The sequence below is a fragment of the Leucoraja erinacea genome, chromosome 10 (genome assembly GCF_028641065.1).
Source record: "Leucoraja erinacea ecotype New England chromosome 10, Leri_hhj_1, whole genome shotgun sequence".
In the NCBI taxonomy this organism is placed as follows: domain Eukaryota; kingdom Metazoa; phylum Chordata; class Chondrichthyes; order Rajiformes; family Rajidae; genus Leucoraja; species Leucoraja erinaceus.
Window position 1 is genome coordinate 5,116,521 of NC_073386.1, and position 20,450 is coordinate 5,136,970.

A 20,450-nucleotide genomic window follows, 5' to 3' on the forward strand; every position below is an offset into this window, starting at 1 on the left:
GCAACAGGAATGAGAAGTGTAGTTAGAAATTAATCAATTGTTAGTCTATCTTGCAATTGAGGCACAATTAGATGTGAATGAGTGGCGGGCATATTTGTTTCTTTAAAAACCATAGAATGATAATTACACAGTCATGTTCAGGTTTTGCAAATAAAAAGAGTGTAGCTACATCCCAAAGATAAAGCCCAATCATAGTAAAAACCATTAGCTTACTTTAAGAAGTTTGAAGAAGAGTCTCGATCCGAACATCACCTAACCATGTTCATCTTAGACATTGCCTGACCCACTGAGTTACTCCAACATTTTGTGTCCGTTTATGATCATTTCATACACCGTTTACCACATAGCATTGGTATACTGATAGCAGGACTACATCAATACAGACATTCTGATGATGCGCATTTATTATCAATTTCCAATTTTGCAATTAACTCAGAATTGTTCACAGAGTGCAGAATATAGTTCTCAAATCAGGGCCCCAAAACTGCAGGTAATGGCTTAAACCCGGTGTTACAAGGAAAATTCTAGGACACATAGTTTGTACCCAATTTAAGGAATCAGTTGTTGTAATATGTCAGCCCAAAACACAAAAGAAAATTGGAGTCACATAGAAAACTTAGGGCTATTCTAACAAACCTTCAAAATACTTATTTAATACAAATTGGCTTGAAGGCTTTTGATGTTGTCGTCTCTGCTCAAACTAGTTGGAGATTTATTGAGAAAAACAATCATTTATTGAGAAACTAACTATTGAGAAATGTTGTAAAATAATAAAATGAACAATCGATTTTTGTTGCTTGTGATGAATACTTAAAATGAAGTCAAGGACGACCAATTCTAACTTATGGGGAGGTGGGGAGGAGAATGGGATTGAGAGTGCAAGATAGGTCAGCCATGACTGAATGGCGGAGTAGACTTGATGGGCTGAATGGTGTAATTCTGCTCCTGGAACTTATGAATTTACTGATGGCAAGCGTCTTAACTGGGTGAGACTCTCTTACGAGCTCTGGTAGCCACAATGCACACGGTTATGGCATTGATCAGAGTTATGACAACAACAAGACAACAAACTACCAGAACAATTGCTGTAACATCAGTCACCAGAGAGTTATTAGGTTGGGACGATGAGCCAGGGTGCACGGATGAGCCAGGGTGCACAGATGTGGTTCGATGAGGTGAATGAGCTGTTGTCGGTGGCTGCGACTGGTTTGGTGGGCTGGTCGAGTTTGGTGGGCTGGTCGAGTGGTTTGGTGGGCTGGTCGGGCTAGGTGGAACTGGAGGCGCCGGTACCAAGGTAGCCGGTGCTATATTCGACAACGCTGAAGCTTGATTTGCCTTATCAAATGTAATGACACCAAAGTAGATTTCAGTCCCGTTTTGCAATTGAATATTCTCAGAGATTAAAAACGATTCCTTGGAACTTGCAGTCTGAGGATTCAACCCAGTGGTGTTAATCTTGTGAGTCGCATTAAAATGATTTTTCAGCTGTGTGAAGTTCTTGCTCATCCTTATTTCATAATGGGATGCTAAACAAAGAAGAGAAAAAAACATGAAAGCAAGTTAATTCACAAAAGAAAGACCACTCAAACTTTGTTATTGTAACATGCTAATAAAATATTCACTCAGATTTTGTTAGGGAAGAACCAGGTCAAGATCATAAGATCATAAGTAATTGGAGCAGAATTAGGCCTTTCGGCCCATCAAGTCTACCCCGCCATTCAGTCATGGCTGATCTATCTCTCCCTCCTAACCCCATTCTCCTGCGTTCTCCACATAACCCCTGACACCTGTACTAAGCAAGAATCTATCCATCTCGGCCTTAAATATATAGATTGGCATGACCTCCACAGCTTTCTGTGGCTAAAGATTTCTACAGAGTCACCACCCTCTGTCTAAAGAAATTCCTCCTCATCTTCCTTAAGGAACGCCCTTTAATTCTAAGACTATAACCTCTAGTCCTAGACTCTCCCACTTGTGGAAACATCCTCTCCACATCCTAGGTGCAATATATCCCCACAGTACAGAGGTACATGTGATAATAAACTAAACTCAAACGCAGGATTGTCACTGAACAGTATGCAAAAAAAAGAGTTCCAATGCACATAAGTACATCTGACAATAAAGTACCATTGAACGATTGAATAATTTATACATTAAATAATAATTTTGAATTACCATCTCCTTGATCCAGATCGCCTCCTGGCGCTGTCCAGTTCAGTTGTATGTTATCCTGGACTATTGTTGCTTTAAGATCCATGATTTTACTCGGGGGGAACACGTCAGGAATAGATCCTGTAGGAGGTACATTACTTACTAAACAGGTGCCACCTGATTTAACTCTCTGAAAACTTCCCAGTTTCTGAGTGTTGTCACCAATGGACGGTGGCCGAGATGGGTTTTGTTGAATTTGTCCTAAAAGAAAAAGAAAAGGCCACGTTTTGGAAAAAGGATCAAGATATCTAAAATCTATTGTGAAATGACACCGCAGGCTGCAAGATGAAATAACGAGTTATCGACGATTAGGAAGCAATGTGGAGTACATGCCCCAGTCGGCATCAATGGTGCCGAGGTGGAAATGGTTGAGAGCTTCAATGATCTGTCGTTGATCAACCACACTGATGTGGCAGTCAAGATGCCTCTACTTCCTGAAGAGACTGAGGACATTTGGCATGTCTCCAATGACTCTCACAAATATCTACAGATGCACTGTAGAAAGCGTACTGTCGGGTTGCATCACAGCTTGGTTTTGAAACAGCTCTGTCCAAGACCATGAGAAATTGAAGAGAGTTGTAGATGTAGCCCAATCCATCTCACAAACACTGTTGACTCCATCTGGGCCTTGGAAAAGCAGCCAACGCAATCAAAGTCTTGTCCCACCCCGGTTATTCCTTATTCTCCCTGTTCCCATCTGGCAGAAAGTATTGAGCTTGAAAGCATGCACTACCAGACTCAGGAACAGCTTATTTCCTTCTCTTTACATAAGCTAGGGTACAGTCTGATTCACCTCTACCTCATTGTGGGCATTAGCCTTTGTCTGTAGAACTGATTCACTACAATGCTGAGAACTGTATTATGCATTCCATATCTTCCCCCTTTGCTCTATAGACTATACTTGATTGTATTTATAGCACGCAATGAAAAAGATTGTCACTGTACCTTGGTACACGTGAAATATTGTTGATATTAAGAGGGGTGATCCACCGTCTTAATGGAAAGGGGAACAGTGGGAGGAGGAACCCACAAACATTTTACGTCAGAGGCAGGGCAGAAAGAGATAAATGTATGAATGACCAGCGCCACAGGACTTGAGAATTCGGGAGAAACTCTTGCCTTATAGAGGCAGGGTTTTGGGGGGGACGGGGGGGCTAAGAGTTAACAAGGATTTCGTCACAAGTGTGGTATTTATTTTACATTGTGATTTTCCGAGTGTTATCATGCAGTGAGGACACTGGGCAATGGACAAGTGGACAATAGGGTACTGGATGTAGAATAAAGGAACTGCAGATGCTGCTTTACATTAAAAATGACACAAAATGCTGGAGTAACTCAGCAGGTCAGGCAGCATCCCTGGAGAACATGGATTGGCGACGTTTCGGGTCGGGACCCTTCTATGGATTGATTGTAGGGAAGAGGATGAAGGCAGGAAGAGAAGAAGGAGCAGGACAAAGCGCGAACACAGGCAAGGGGGGATGGGTTGATAGGGGTTCATAGAAACATAGAAAATAGGTGCAGGTGTGGGCCACTTAGTACTTCAAGCCAGCACCACCATTCAATATGATCATGGCTGATCATCCAAAATCAGCACCCCGTTCTGGCTTTTTCCCCATATCCCTTGTGAAAAGGTTTTTCCTAATCTCAGTTCTAAATGGCCTACCCCTTATTCTTATACTGTGACCCCTGGTTCTGGATCCCAACAGAGGGAACATTTTTCCTGCATCTACCCTGTCCAAGAATTTTATATGTTTCTATGAGATCCACTCTCATCATTCCAAAATCCATCAAATATAATCCCATTTGACCCATTCTTTCATCATATGTCAGTCCCACCATCCCAGGATTTAACCTGGTGAACCTACGCTGCACTCCCTCAATACCAGTAATGTCTTTCCTTAAATTAGGAGACCAAAATTGCACACAATACTCCAGATGAAGTCTCACCAGGGCCCTGTACAACTGCAGTAGGACCTCCTTGCTCCTAAACTCAAATCCTCTCGCAATGAAGGCCAACATGCCATTAGCTTTCTTCACTGCCTGCTGTACCTTCATGCTTACTTTCAGTGACCAATGTACAAGCACACCCAGGACTCGTTGCACCTCCCCTTCTCCTAATCTGACACCATTCAGATAATAATCTGCCTTCCTGTTCTTGCCACCAAAGTGGATAACCTCACATTTATCCACATTATACTGCATCTGCCATGCTTCTGCCCACTTACCCAACCTATCCAAGTCACCCTGCAGCCTCATAGCATCCTCCTTGCAGCTCACACTGCCACCCTGCTTTGTGTCATCCGCAAACTTAGAGATGTTACATTTAATTCCCTCGCCTTAATCGTTAATATATATTGTAAACAACTGGGGACTCAGCACCGAGCCTTGTGGCACCCCACTGGGCACTGACTGGACAAAGGACAAAGATGAAAAAAACAGAATGTGTGAGACCAGAGGAAGGAATGTAGGTGGAAGCAGGATACTGGATGAGATGAGATGGGAATATGAAGGATGGGAGATTGTCCTAGAGACCATGGCATTTAGAGTCATTGAGTCTCACAGTGTGAAAACAGGACCCTCGGCCCAACCTGCTCACACTGGCCAACATGTCCCACTACACTAGTCCCACCTACCTGCGATTGGCCCATATCCCTTTAAACCGGTCTTATCCATGCACCTGTCTAAATGTTGCTATAAAGTTGCGATAGCACCTGGCTGCATGTTCCGTACACCCTGGCAGCTTGTTCCGTACACCCACCACCCTTGTGTAAAAATGTTACCCCTCAGATTCACATCAAATCCTTCCCCCCTCAGCTTAAACCTATGTCGTCTGGTTCTTGAAGTTTGTCAAGTCTAGGGATATTAAGGTAATGGGCCTGTCCCACTTAGGCAATTTTTTAGGCAACTTCAGGCGACTAGGCTGTCACCACAAGGTCCCCGGTGGTCGCCGTGGTGTCGCCTGTATGGTCGTGAACAGTCTCCTCAGTAGCCCAAAGAGTCGTAGCGTCTTTCTGGTCGCCGCTGGATTTTCAACATGTTGAAAAATGTTCGGCAACAGTGGCGACCGTGGGTTTGACGCCCATGAGCGTAGCTTGACGTAGGTGCTGTCGTAGGTTGTCGCCAGGTTAAGTAAGGTTGTCGCCAGGATGTCGTAGGTTGTTGCCAGGTGACGCAGGTTGTCACCGGTGCTGACTTCGGTGAATTCTATTGTCGTATTCGTCGGCAGTCGCCTAAAAATTCACGTAAGTGGAACAGGCCGATCAGTCCAGTCGCTGGTTTTTCGGCGACCTGCTACGAATATGACAATCGCCAGCAGTTGCCTAAGTGGGACAGGCCCATAAGAGTCCCAATGGCACTTGGGCTAAGGTGGTGATACTGTCAACATCAATGTGTAGCATTTATCCATCAATACATTACCATTCTGCACATATCCAGGGATGTACAGGGCACGACCATGCCTTCTGGCCGATAATCTTGTCACTCCATCTTTTCCTTGAACATTTATTTTGAAGCTGTACCGTCCATTTCCATCAAAATTAACAAAGTATCTAGAATAAATGCCATCGTTTTCAACCGCGTCAGGATCTGAAGACAAAGCAAATAAAGGGTATATAATGGCGTGCACAGGAAATTACAATGTTAATTTTGTTTAGAACATCTTTTAATAAATTGCTATAGTAGCAATGTTACAAAATTTTGAGATTTTAAAAATCAAGTCTTTAATTTATCCCATCAGATAAAGCATAAAAAGAAGTTTAATTTGACACCTAGTTCGCTTTTATATCTTCAGTATTAAAAAAGTTATGGCCATTTTCATACTCGGAAATTGGCATCTTGTTCCCTATTGCTATTTTATTGACTTCAAAAGCTGCGATCGAGAACATTTAAAAGCCCATAACTTTCTTAAAATTTAAGAGAACTGAAAGAAATTTTCAGTTATTATAGATTGAAGCATTCTGAAACAAATATGAAACAATCTTACTTAGATGACTTGAAATTAAAGCATATAGTTAGTTAGTTACCTAATTGTAGCTAATTACAAAATTCAATTACTAGAACATCTATCCATTTCTTAAGAATAGATTAACATTTTTAAATAGCCTAAGTGTCCAAATAACATTCACGCAAGAATTCAGAATATAACATAATTTTTAAATCTCATTGTCATGGGTTTATAGGCCAAATGGAAGGAATTTAATGTTTAACACTTGTAAATTAATGGCCATTTAAATCAGCTTGCGAGTGGGATTTTCTGGAACGGGACCATTTGGAACGTTGAGGTTGCAGTGATTTAGTCCCCATATTGGCAGCAAATACACTGCCGGTTTGTTCGGGGACTAAATCACCATTTCAATGTGAATTAAATACATCTTAAGAAACGCTTTTATACAAAAAAGACCTGCTTTCTTTTACCTGTCCCCTACATAAAATCCGGCCCCATTGTTGGCATTGACGGCTTCAGAAGCTGATTTTAAAATCATTCCAGCGATTAACGATTTTTTTTTAAAAACACACAGAACGACCGTCGGAACGACTCTTTAGCAACATCTTGCACTCCAACAAAATATAATTCAGAACCAGGTCGAAAAAAAACCGCATTTTAACCCCCTCCCCCCCCCCCTTCAAACGCGCCAAAATCGCGCTTACGACCAGTGGCAGAATTGCAGTGCCGCCGAAGGTAAGTATTGTAACATACCTAGCTATAGTACTCAAACCTCTGATTATCTGACCATTATCACATTGCTGCAATCAAATGGGACTATAGAGCAATCTCCACAAATGCTGCTTCCCAAAGAATTTTCATTTCATAAGTGATAGTAGATAAGACCACCAGGGGCCCGGGGAGATGGCAGCCCTGCCGGCAGACTGTTCGTTTTTTCTTTTTGTTATTTTTTAGTGCGTTAAAAGTTTGTTTAATGTTCTTCGGTATGTTTTAAGTGGGGGGAGGGGGGAGGGGATTGCTTTATGTGTGGGGGGAGGGGGGCGGGGATTGAGGGAAACTTATTTTCAGGTTTCGGATCACTTTCTCCGGGCTCTGCGACCTACCATCGCTGGAGGCCACTTCGGACTGTCGTGAGCCCCACCGTGGGGCGCGAACTTAACATCGGAGCAGATCACTTGCCTGGGATCGCTCCCACCGCGACCACCGTGGACTTACAATCAAGGGCTCACAGTCTCGGGAGAGGCTAGTCGGGAGCTCCAATGCAGCGGAAGGCTCAACCAGCCCCGACGTGAGGTTCGATTGCCCGGCGCGGGGGAGCTGACATCCCCCCAGATGCAGGAGCTGATCGACTCGACGTGGAGGGCCTGAAAGCCGCCGGCTACGGGAGTCAAGATCGTCACGTCAACGGAGGGCTCGAGGCCCCCGACCGAGGAAGAACAAAAGGAAGGACTTGAACTTTTTTTCGCCTTCCATCACAGTGAGGAATGTGTAGGAGTCACTGTGGTGGATGTTCATGTTAAAATGTGTTTTTGAGTGATCTGTTGCTTTTAATTGTATGACTGACCTGGCGAATGAAATTCCTCGTATGTTGCAAAACACACTTGGTGAATAAAGTGTGATTCTGATTCTGATAGGAGCAGAACCGGCCCATCTGTGGAAGAGTCTAGCTCCTACACCGGCCTTATCAGTCATCTCTGAGGCCTCAAAACCAGAGAGGAAGGAAGGAAGGAAGTCATCCTTAATCCTGACGGAAGCTGAAGCTCTTTTGTGGGAAAATGCCGCGCACAGAATGGTTGCCTCATTTCCTGTATTGAACCATGTCTACACTTCAATTATACCTCAAGGTCTAGACCCTATTCCTTTTCACCAGAGGTGCTGAGTTACTCCAGCTTTTTGTCTCATACTTCAACGCCTGTTATGCTCTGTAGCTCTCGGAAAGGAACAGGCATGATTCGTTATAGTCGCTTCGTTCTCGTTCTTTCACGTGCGTTTACCTGCGCCATTGTCCAGAAGGTCAACGATGATAGACTTGCCATCTGCCCGCTCCACTGTGGCTGACACTTTAGCGTCAATGACTGGCAGAAAGCCGTGACTGACCTCTGCGAAAATGACCAGGGGGTTCGGCCACGTTGATGTACACTGATTGATATGAGCATTGACAGTGACAGGTGGAACACCAGCATCCGCTGCGCGGGACATCACAACGATGCTCAGAACCTGGTTTACAGAATCCACATTCTTCATCGAGTATCTCCATGATCCTGTCTGATAGAAAATCACGCCACTTTAATATGCAATACAGAGGGCGAAGCAAAATCAACAAAAAGAGAAAACATGAAATCCAATAAGAAACATGGGTATAAAATCATGAGACGAATAGTCAAGTCAAGTCACATTTATTTATATAGCACATTTAAAAAACAACTCTCGTTGGCCAAAGTGCTTTACATTTGTTATAAGAATAGCACAATTAAACAGACTACATACATATATACATGTAGCCCTCACTTAGAGAACGTCAGGAAAGGCTTGGGTGTATAGATAAGTCTTTAGTCTTGACTTAAAAGAGTCGATGGAGGGGGCAGTTCTGATGGGAAAGGGGGATGCTGTTCCACAGTCTAGGGGCTGCAACCGCAAAGACGCGGTCACCCCTGAGCTTGTGCCTAGACCGTGGGATATTCAGCAACCCCAAGTCGCCTGATCTGAGGGGCCTGGAGGTGGAGTGGTGGGCGAGAAGACTTTTTATGTAGGTGGGGGCAAGCCCATTGAGGGCTTTGTAGACATGGAGGAGTATCTTGAAGTTTATACGGAACTGCACAGGAAGCCAGTGGAGAGAGGCCAGGATCGGGGTGATGTGGTCCCTTTTTCGGGTGCCCGTCAGGAGTCTCGCTGCGGCGTTTTGGACCAGTTGCAGGCGGGACAGGGAAGATTGGCTGCTGCCAGTGTAAAGGGAGTTACAGTAATCTAGGCGGGAGGAGATGAATGTGTGGATGATCTTTTCCAGGTCATCAAACTAGAGGATTTGTTTTATTTTAGCTATCGTCCGAAGATGCAAGAAGCTAGCTTTTACCACGGCATTGATTTGTTTGTCAAACTTCAGTGCTGAGTCAAATATCACGCCAAGGTTTTTGGCGTGAATAGATCAGGTAGACATGATAATTGCTCATTTCTAAGCTTCCCCCCAGTCTAGTTTCAGTAAAAACACCGAATCAAGCACTTGAAACTACATTTTATTTTACCAAAAGTGCATCACAGATCACACTCTGTACCTATCCCACCGCGGGTTTGATCCTCGCGTCTGCCTGTTCAAGCCCTCTAGGCCTCGCTCAGACAGAGGCACTCCAGAAGGTTACGCGGTCCTGAGCGCTCTTCCAGAAGATCGACACTGGGCCTCGTGATCACGGACTTTTATGTGTCCCGGGACCTTGAGGGGCTGAACCACATGGGGGTGGTCTCTTAATCACCCAATTACAGATATCGATTAACCCCATACATAACAGGCATTTCCCTAACCCAATGATACAACAGATCAATACATTGTATTCACAACGGACTTCGAGATGAAGTCAACTAGGAAACATTTGTGTACCTAGGAAACATTTACCCTGATTAACAAAAAAACCCAGACAAGGCTCAACACCTCATCTAATCAACACTTGGCAAAGTCAAACTCTGCAACATTATTTACAACTATTTACAAGGTGTATGTCTGGTGTGCAGCCAGCCAATCCATTCTATGCTTTTTGCACCAGATTGGCAGGGTTTGTAGGACTTCCCATTCTTTGCAAATTGTATCTAAGCTTCAGACACACTGGCACCTCTCCGCAGCCTGTCCCAGCTCTGCAGAGAGTAATTCCAATTTGACCAAATCTCCCAGCAACCCTGAAACTTAACCGCATTTTGAAGCCCTAGCTGGTCCAATTTAGCCAGGATTAACAGACGCCCAGAGTCTCTTGCCCAGAGTAGGGGAATCGAGGATCTGAGGACATACAATAGGTTTAGGGTGAAGGGGGAAAGAATTAATAGGAATCTGAGGGGTAACTTTTTCACACAAAGGGTGGTGGATGTATGGAACAGGGTTCCAGAGGAGGTAGTTGAGACAGGGACAATCCCAACGTTTAAGAGACAGTTAGACAGGTACATGGATAGGACATGTTTGGAGGGATATGGACCAAATGCAGGCAGGTGTGACTAGTGTAGATAGGACATGTTGGGCAGAGGGGCCTATTTTCACACTGTATGACTCCATGACACCATGACATACCTCTGCAGTGCCAGGAATAGCAAGTCGTCCTGTAAGCAAAATGTTGTCTATGTCAAAGCTTGTATCATCGTAGATCTTTCCCCGAGGATCACGAACTAAGATGGATGGTGTACTTCTCACCCACGTCATTACAAAGAACGTGTCGTTCCCAACGGTTTTATCAATGAAAACTGTACCGTTTAACCAACTATTACTGCTGATGAGCTTTGCAGAACTTTCAAGCTGTAACCAAAGAGAAGAAATGTTTTTAATCCGGGGAGGCAGTTATTTCCAGCAAACATGGTCTGGAATGTTGCTCAATGAATCAAACCTGGATTGACTGCTGGTTAATGTCACCATTGCCTGATACTAATCCGGTGAATGCATCAACTAGTCCATTTTCATCCACGTTATCTGTGGCCGAAAACTGTAAGCCATCTGATAATTGAAGAACAAAAAATTGTAGTGTTAACATAGAGGTCATTAACAGTTTCATTGATCCATTTCGGTACATGTGACAATAAAACACTCTTGACTCTTGAAAGGGAAAATGTTTACACAAGATATCAATCATGTTATCTATACATAACTAAAACTGACCTTCTTATCTTCCGGTTTGTGCAAAAACGGTGCGCGATAGCGCTACGATTTTCCTCCAGCTTACTCAATGTTCTCCTATGCTGTGATAGCACCAAGTTTTGTTCCAATCGGTGGAAGTTGGTAAGAGTTATTGAGGTTTAAAAAAAACTTAAACCGCGCGTGCGCAGATCAATTGTCTCTCCTGCCATTCAGCGGCGCGTGGATTTGTCCCGTCTACTGTCACTCCACGGGAGGCTCTGGATGGCCGGTGGAGGTCTCCAACCGGACACAAGTTTCTGAGGGAGGGACCGGAAATGGCCCGACCCGACCCGACCCAACCCAACCAGGCCCAGCCAAGAGTCGGAGATGGCGTCAATGTCACCAAATGGAAAGCGGCGATTCTGATCCCGGCGGAGGAGAACAACCCTGTGAGTCCCCATCGCACCCCTAACCCCTTCCCCTCTGGTCCCCCTCGCTGGCTCCTGCCCCCCTCCCCCATGCTACCGCACTCTCCCCCCATGGCTCTACCTCCATCTTTTCTCCGAGCTCTCTCCCATCCCTTCCCCCCACACCCCTGCCCCCCCCACACCCCTCCATCCCCACAACCCCTCCCCCACCCCCTTCCTCCCCACACACACCTCCCTCCCCACCCCCACAAACCCCTCCGCCCACAATCCCCTCTCCCCCACAACCCCTCCGCCCACACACCCACACCCCCCCCACTCACCCCTGCCCTCCACAAACCCCCCCTCTCCCCCACACACACCCCCTCCCCCCCACAAGCCCCCCTCCCCCTCACAACCCCCCATCACCCCCACACACCCCCCCCCCCCCCCCACACAACCCCCCTCGCACCCACAACCTCCCCTCCCACCACACACACACCCCTCCCTCCCACCCCCACAACCCCCCGCGCCCACACTCCCCTCTCCCCCCACAACCTCTGCCCCACATACCTCCTCCCCCCACAATCCCCCCCCCACACAGCCCTCTCGCCCACAACCTTCCTCCCCATCCCCCCACAAGCCCTCCCCCCCCCCCACACCCCCCATCCCCCCTCTCCCTTACACAACCCCCCATCACCCCCACACACCTCTCCCCCACCCACAACCTCCCCGCCCACACACACACCCCTCTCCTCCCACACCACCCACACACACCCCTCCCCCCCAAACCACCCCCTCCCCCCAAACACACCCCTCCCATATCGTCCCCCTCACAAACCCCCCCCCCACACACACCCACCTCCCCCCCCCCCATCCTCCTCCCCCCCCCCCTCACAAACCCCCCCGCCCACATACACACTCCCCCCCCCCCCCCCCCCCCCGTGGTGACTGGGACCAACAGGTCCCACTTAGTCCGATTCAATAATAAAGCTGACGAGGGATGAACTGAATGCAATGAAGATGCCCGCAAGAAATTGTCGAGTATCGTGGGCACAGCCCAGAACATCACCCAAACCAATCTCCCTTCTGGACTCCGTTTACATCCCACGCTACCTCGGTAAGGCCACCAGCGCAGTCAAGGACGAGTCCGCACCCTGGCCACTCACTCTTCACCTCTGTTCCATTGGCCAAAAGGCACAGAAGTGTGAGAACGCTCACCTCCAGATTCAGGGACAGTTTTTTTCCCAGCTGTTATCAGGCAACTGAACCATCCTACCACAAGTAGAGAGCAGTCCTCAACTACTATCTACCTTGTGGGTGACCCTCGGACTATGTTTGATTGGAGTTTATTGGACTTTATCTTGCACTAAACGTTATTCACGTTATTCCCTTTATCATGCATCTGTGGATGGCTCGATTGTAATCATGTATAGTCTTCCCACTGACTGGTTAGCACGCAATAAAAGCTTTTCAATGTACCTCGTTAAACATGACAATAAACTAAACTCAAACTCAAATGTAGATTGGGCATCTTGGTCAGTATGGGCAAGTTGGGCCAAAGGGTCTGTTTCGGTGGTGTATGACTCTATGAGTCTAAATAGCGGACACATTGATGGGATAATCTTGTGTGCTAGAAACTTGTGGGCCGAAGTGTTCTTCAGGTTCATTTCCAAACAACGTTGGCCCCGTCCAGATGAAAGCCACCTGTACGATTCTCACCCCATCCACAATCCCGTACCTCAGTTCCCACCATCATCAGCACAAACAGTTGCACGGTGGCGCAGTGATAGAGTTGCTGCCTCACAGCGCCAGAGACCGGTTTCAATCCTAACTACAGGTACTGTCTACGGATTTTGTATGTTCTCCACATTACCTGCGTGGGTTTTCCCCAGGTGCTCCAGTTTCTTCAAACATTGTACAGGTTTATAAATTAACCAGCTTGGTATAATAGCAAATTGTCCCGAGTGTGTGCAGGACAGTGTAAGTATGCGGGGATCGCTGACCAGCACAGACTCGGTGGGCCAAAGGGCCTGTTTCCGCACTGAAAAATACACTAAACCAAACCAAACTAAACTTTGAAACCCATTTCTTGCCTGTCATAATTGATAGTTCTCCCAGTTCTTTGGCTGCGCTTGGTCCCAATGCGATGGTGTGGACAATAGCTCCACTTTGTTTCACTTCGTTGAAGCAAGTGTTTATAGAATAGTCCTCCCCATCGGTCAGCAGAACTATTTCATCGCCATTTGTAGCTTTGTCATCTCCGCGAAGGACCTGGAAAACAATCATCGCTCCGTCAATGCTGGAAAACGATTGCAACGATTACCATGGAAAGTGAAATTAAAAGTCCTCTCGGACATACCTGGAAAGCAGATCGAACCCCTGCACAAATATTTGTTCCACCATATGCGCTTGGAGGCAGGAAGCCTATCAGTTCCTTCCGAACCGCTTCACTATCAACTGTTTTCAGATGTGTTTTAATAGTTGCCCCGCTATTATAAGTTACGATGCCAACCTGGGACCCTTCCTCAATGATCTGCAGCAGGAATATCGACGCTGCTTGTCGGAGCCTAGCAATACGATTTCCCTGTTTTCAGAAAGATTCAAAATTCAGACTTCTGCAGAAGCAGCCAACTACATGATTCAACAATATGATTATGGTCGCCCCATACAGCGCGGAAACAGGCGCTTTGGTCCACCCAGTCCGCGCCTACCAGCCGACCAGCGAACCCCGCACATTAACACGATCATACACACACTAGGGACAATTTTTACATTTATACCAAGCCAATTAACCTACAAACCTGTACGTCTTTGGACTGTGGGAGGATACCAAAGTTCTCGGAGAAAACCCACGCGATCACGGGGATAACATACGAACTCCATACAGACAGCACCCGTAGTTGTGATCGAACCCGGTTCTCTGGCATTGTAAGGCAGCATCTCTACCTCTGCACCACCATGCCACCTCTATGCCTTATGACCTTAAGATCATCAGACATACGAGCAGAAATTCGGCCTGCCATGTCTGCTCTGCCATTCGATCATGGCAGATCTATTTTTCCCTCTCAACCCCATTCTCCTGCCAACTCCCCATAACATTTGATGCCCTTACCTGGCAATCTTCGCTTTGAAAACACCCAATGACTTGGCTTCCACCATCATCTATGGCAATGAATTCCACAGATTCAGCACCCTAAAGAAATTCCTCTTCATTACAGAAGCCAATTAACCTACAAATCTACATGTCTTTGGAATGTTGGAGGAAACTGGAGATCCTCTGGGCCTGTACTCGCTGGAGTTTAGAGGGACGAGGGGGGACCTCATCGAAACCAAATAGTGAAAGGCCTGCATAGAATGGATGTGGTGAGGATGTCTCCACTAGTGGGAGAGTCTAGGACTAGAGGTCACAGCCGCAGAATAAAAGGACATTTCTTTAGAAAGGAGATGTGGAGGTATTTCTTTAGTCAGAGGGTGGTGAATCAGTGGAATTCATTGCCACAGAAGTCTGTGCAAGCCGTCAATGGATATTTTTAAGGTGGAGATTGACAGATTCTTGATTAGTACGGGTATCAGGGGATATGGGGAACAGGCAGGAGAAATGGGATTGACTGGGAAAGATAGATCAGCCACGATTGAATAGTGAAGTAGACTTGATGGGCCGAATGCCCTAATTCTGCTGCTAGAACTTATGAACTTATGAAGGGGTATACTAATAGATATCCTTAACTTAAACCAACACTACTATTCCGTACTAGGACATACGCTGCTCATGCTACCAGAGTCATCGAGAACTAAGCACAGCACTCGGTCCTTGACATATAGTAGAGTTATTGTCGGCACGAGGGATGGAATGTTAGCCGGAGGGTTATTCTTGAAATCATCTGACTTGCTGATCACGTCCCAAGTGCTCCTGTAATTGCACATTTTGTTCTGCATGTTGGGTGCTTTAGCATTGTGAGTCTTGTTATCACAGAATTCAACCACCTGAAAGACGAATGTAAGACTCGGTGTGAGAAGTGTCGCAGAATCTATCCAGTGAGAGAACACGCGCTTTCTTGGCATTTGCGGATTTGTTTCCTACGTTCCACTTTCTAAATGTGTAGAAAGGAACTGCGGATACTGGCTTATACCGGAGATAGACAGCAAGTGCTGGAGTAACCCAGCCGGTCAGGCAGCATCTCTGGAGAAAAAGGTTGGGTGACGTTCTGGGTCGGGACCCTTCTCCAGACTCTGTAGAAGGGTCAGGTCCAGACCTGGAACATCACCCATCCTTTTTCTCCAGAGATGCTGCCTTACCTGCTGAGTCTATATCCTACTTCTAAATATCAGCTCAATGGAATCATTTTCCCTGAGCCAGCAGCTTTTAAGTACAACAAGGCTCTCCTGGTAATTTGGTTCTCCCCGTCTCTGTGACAGTCGCTAGCTTTGCAAAGCCTTTGCAAGCCTTTCTACCAAGGTGTAATCTGTGGAATTGAACCAGTGACTCCACTCCCGAGGAAGCAATGGGCAAGAACATGCTGCACTGTCAAGTACTATACATTTTTATTTATATTTGATGTCCATTGGGATCTTGTAGTCCAGCTCCATATCTCCCTGAAAGTGACCACACAAGCAGATAAGAGTGGTACAGAAGGCACATTGTATGCTTGCCTTCATCAGTCGGGACATTGAACAGTCAGGAAGTCATGTTACAACTATATAGGAATTTGTTCATGCTGCATTTGGAGGATTGTGTGCAGTTCTGGTCGCCCCATTACAGGGAGAGTGAGGAAGCTTTGGAGAGGATGCAGATGAGGTTGACCAGAATGTTGCCTGGATTAGAGGGTATTAACCATAAGGAAAGATTGGACAAACTTGGATTGTTTTCTCTGGAATTGGAGGTTGGGGGGAGACCTGATAGAAATTACAAGAGGCATGGATAGCATAGACAGTCAGAATCTTTTTCTCAGAATGGAAATGCCAAGATCTAGTGTGCGTAGCTTTAAGATGAGGTGGGCAAAATTTATAGGAGATGTTCTTGGTTCATGGTTACTTGGTCCTCCAAAATATTCCAACTGGAATTTAAACTGGAGGTGGTGAAGGGAGGGAGGGATTAAGCCAGAAAGGGTTATTGGGAAGAAAGTGCTACTTTAAATTTAGTTGCATCTGGTTGGGGAACTATAGTTTGGTGGAGATTATTCCATGCTTTAATTGTGCGTGGGAAGAACGAATTGCTGTACACATCTGTCTTTGTAGCTGGGATCACAAATTGGATCGAATGCCCTCGTCTGCTCCTAATTGGTTTGGGGTTGGTGTAGGTCTTGTGATCTATGTCTAGCTGACCATTTAACATTTTGTAAAGACAAGTAAAACGGTGAGCTTCACGTCTCTTGGAGAGGGTTCCACCCCAGAGAATTCAGAAGTTTGGTGACACTCGCTTCTCTCTCATAGGTGTTTAGTAACAAATCGAGCGGCCTGTCTTTGGACACGGATGTGCGTGGCAAACACTTTAATACAGATATTGGTGGGTGCCTGGAACGTACTGCCAGGGGTAGTGATGGAGGCATTTAAGTGGTTTTTAGATAGGCACATGGATATTCAGGGAATGGGGGGATATGGATCATGTGCAGGCAAATTAGATAGATTTCATTTGGGATCATGTCAGCAGAGATCTAGGCCAAAGGACCTGTTCCTGTGTTGTTTGTACTATTCTATGTTGTACGTATTTACACCAACAGATACTCCAACGTTATATTAAGAATTAAATCAATTAGCTTTTAACGTGATTAAAGAGAGACATGCAAATGATATCAAAAGCATTGCCAGCTTCCTCGATGTGCACTGTTGTGCTACTATAATATCTACATTTGTGGAAATGTAAATTTTTTATTTATTTATTTATTTATTTATTTTTAAATTAGAATTATGGTAAATTACAATACTACACAACACATATAACTTAATACATTTTTTGTACCGCTTCATTTTTTTTGAGCTTTAAGAAAAAGATAGAAGTAAAGAAAGTAAAGAAAGTAAAGAAAGTGCGCAAGAGTCGTGAAGTGCAAGAGTGTTGGGAAAAGAAAGCCCCTTAGAAAAGAAGTTAGAGAAGGAAGTAAAGTGGGAAAGTAGACCCTAGAAAAGAAAGAAAAAGAAAATAGGAACAATCGCTCTATTATAACATTAAACTCCGCAGAAAGGGGACTACCAACCAAGTCTGTTTTTGTTGTTTTACCTCCCGTTACCAGGTCCTGATACCATTTATTTATTTATTTATTTATTTAAATTACTATTGCACCTCATACTTGTAATAGGTCCAGAAACATAGACCACGTCTTTTGGAATTGGTCTGCTTTACCTGCTAAGAGGAATCTCATCTCTTCCAGATGTAATGTTTCAAACATATTTGATATCCACATTTTTATTGTTGGTGTGGGCACAATGTAAATATTATGTAAGATAAATCATACTGTTCTACCCTGTATTAGATAGAGTGAAATCTGACATGGGTTTTTAATGGGATACCTAAAATGAATAAGGATTTTGGTTTTGAAAGAGTTTATGAATGTTTCTTTGCTATTATATAGGATGTTATAGGAAAGATATTGTCAAGCTGGAAAGGGTACAGAGAAGATTTACGAGGATTTTGCGAGAACTAGAGGGTCTGAGCTGTAGGGAGAGGTTGAGTAGGCTGGGACTCTATTCCCTGGAGCACAAGGGGATAAGGGATGATCTTGTTGAGGTGCATAAAATCATGAGAGGAATAGATTGGGTAGATGCACAGAGTCTCTTGACCAGAGTAGGTGAATCGAGGACCAGAGGACATAGGTTTAAGGTGAAAGGGAAAATATATAATAGGAATCTGAGGGGTAACCTTTTCACAGAAAGGGTGGTGGATGTATGGAACAAGCTGCCAGTGGAAGTAGATGAGTCTGGGACTATCCCAACATTTAAGAAACAGTTAGACAGGTACATGAATAAGACAGGTTTGGCCAAGCACAGGTAAGGTGGGACTAGTGTAGCTAGGACATTGTTTACCGGTGTGGGCAAGTTGGGCCGAAGGGCCTGTTTTCACACTGCATCACCCTACGACTCTATGACTCTATTACAGAAATTGTTAAAGTAAAATATTTAGTGGTTTAATTTAGAGATACGGAGCGGAAACCGAGTCCGTGCCCCCTACACTAACACTATACTACACACTATGGACAATTTACAAATTTTACCGAAACCAATTAGCCTACAGACCTGTGCATCTTTGGAGTGTGAGAGGAAACCAGTGAGAACACGGAGAAACCCCACGCAGGTCACGGGGAGAGCGTACAAACTGCATATAATATGAGTATAGGAGCAGGGAGATTCTACTGCAGTTGTTCAGGGTCTTGGTGAGACCACACCTGGAGTATTGCGTACAGTTTTGGTCTCCAAATCTGAGGAAAGACATTCTTGCCATAGAGGGAGTACAGAGAAGATTCACCAGACTGATTCCTGGGATGTCAGGACTTTCATATGAAGAAAGACTGGATAGACTCGGCTTGCACTCGCTAGAATTTAGAAGATTGAGGGGGTATCTTATAGAACCGTACAAAATTCTTAAGGGGTTGGACAGGCTAGCTGCAGGAAGATTGTTCCCGATGTTGGGGAAGTCCAGGACAAGGGGTCACAGTTTAAGGATAAAGGGGAAATCCTTTAGGACTGAGATGAGAAAAATATTTTTCACACAGAGAGTGGTGAATCTCTGGAACTCCCTGCCACAGAAGGTAGTTGAGGCCAGTTCATTGGCTATATTTAAGAGGGAGTTAGATGTGGCCCTTGTGGCTAAAGGGATCAGGGGGTATGGAGAGAAGACAGGTACAGGATACTGAGTTGGATGATTAGCCATGATCATATTAAATGGCGGTGCAGGCTCAAAGGGCCGAATGGCCCACTCCTGCACCTATTTTTTATGTTTCTATGTTTCTTTACAGACAGCACCCCTAGTCAGGATCGAACCCGGGTCTCTGGCATTGTAAGGCAGCAACTCTACCACCGTGCTGCCCCAATCTTGGCTGTTGAACTTACATCTTTCAATCCTTGGAGATACATTATTGAAGCCGCTGTCGTTTGCGTTTTGTCCGGAAAAAACATACAATCTCTGTTTGGGAGTCCTGTGTTGCTATCAATCCCGCAAGAATGACAGGATCCTCCCCCGCATTCAGCTTGCTTTCCCTTTATCTCTTTTGAACACCTAAAAGTGAAGACAAACCCCAACATTTTTATTATTATTTGCCTGCAGAACTCTTTCTGCAACATTCAAAAGAAACGAACACAAGACTTATTCAAGTTGCATCCTCCATGTTGAAGGTTCTCTTTAAAACATTGTCACTTCTTGTCTCTCCCACTGCACGTTTTGTTTCAGTTTAGTTTATTGTCGCATGTACCGAGATACAGTGAAAAGCCTTTTTGGTTTGTGCTATCCAGTCAGCAAAAAGATTATACATGATTGGAATCGAGCCGTCCACAATGTATAGATACATGATAAAGGGGATAACATTTAGTGCAAAATAAAGTCCAGTAAAGTCTGATTGAAGATAGTCCAAGGATTTCCAATGAGGTAAATGGGAGGTCAGGACTGCTCTCTAGTTGGCGAGAGGACAGAGCAATAGCCTCATAACAGCTGGGAAGAAATTGTCCCGAATCTTGAGGTATGCATTTTAGTTTAGTTTAATTTAAGTTATTATAGTCACGTACACCAAGGTAACACAGAAAGCATTTTGTTGAATGTTATCCAGTCTGCATTTATAGTAAACATGATTACAATCGAGCTGTCCATAGTGTACAGATACAGGAGAAAGGGAATAACGTTTCACGCAAAATAAAGTCCAGTAAAGTCCGATTAAAGAAAGTGCAAAGGGTCTCCAATGAGGTAGATAGTAGTTCAGCACTGCTCTCTGGTTGTGGTAGGATGATTCAGTTGCCTGATAACAGCTGGGAAGAAACAGTCCCTGAATCTGGAGGTGTGCGCTTTCACACTTCTGTACCTCTTGCCTGATTGGAGAGAGGATCTTGCTGCAGATACACCTCCCCACCAAAATATATAATTTTACTTCGGAGTCACGTGAGTGGCTACGTG

At 45.1% G+C, this 20,450-nt stretch overlaps 2 protein-coding genes across 2 annotated transcripts; both read right to left on the reverse strand.

Moving 5' to 3' along the window:
- Positions 1–396: 396 nt before the first annotated feature.
- On the reverse strand, positions 397–1,545 carry LOC129700718 (uncharacterized). Its single transcript, XM_055641325.1, has one exon. The coding sequence runs from the start codon at positions 1,504–1,506 to the stop codon at positions 979–981; it is 528 nt and encodes a 175-aa protein (XP_055497300.1). The 5' UTR covers positions 1,507–1,545; the 3' UTR covers positions 397–978.
- Positions 1,546–2,146: 601 nt separating this feature from the next.
- On the reverse strand, positions 2,147–19,770 carry LOC129701306 (calcium-activated chloride channel regulator 1-like). The gene is made up of 9 exons (XM_055642472.1): positions 19,400–19,770; positions 15,125–15,346; positions 13,722–13,946; positions 13,456–13,633; positions 10,729–10,835; positions 10,419–10,640; positions 8,149–8,419; positions 5,629–5,796; positions 2,147–2,412 (listed from the first exon to the last, which is right to left on the reverse strand). The coding sequence occupies exons 1-9, from the start codon at positions 19,628–19,630 to the stop codon at positions 2,147–2,149; spliced, it is 1,890 nt and encodes a 629-aa protein (XP_055498447.1). The 5' UTR covers positions 19,631–19,770.
- Positions 19,771–20,450: the final 680 nt, after the last annotated feature.

What these genes read in the sequence shown, in the direction of transcription:
- LOC129701306 (XM_055642472.1), bottom strand. Translation starts at nt 19,630, where the DNA reads ATGTTGCAGAAAGAGTTCTGCAGGCAAATAATAATAAAAATGTTGGGG. An exon ending in GGGTTCGATCTGCTTTCCAG is followed by an intron (nt 13,634 to 13,721) that starts GTATGTCCGAGA and finishes ATTGTTTTCCAG; the next exon opens with GTCCTTCGCGGAGATGACAA. An exon ending in CTATTCCTGGCACTGCAGAG is followed by an intron (nt 8,420 to 10,418) that starts GTATGTCATGGT and finishes ATTTTCTATCAG; the next exon opens with ACAGGATCATGGAGATACTC.
- LOC129700718 (XM_055641325.1), bottom strand. Translation starts at nt 1,506, where the DNA reads ATGAGCAAGAACTTCACACAGCTGAAAAATCATTTTAATGCGACTCAC.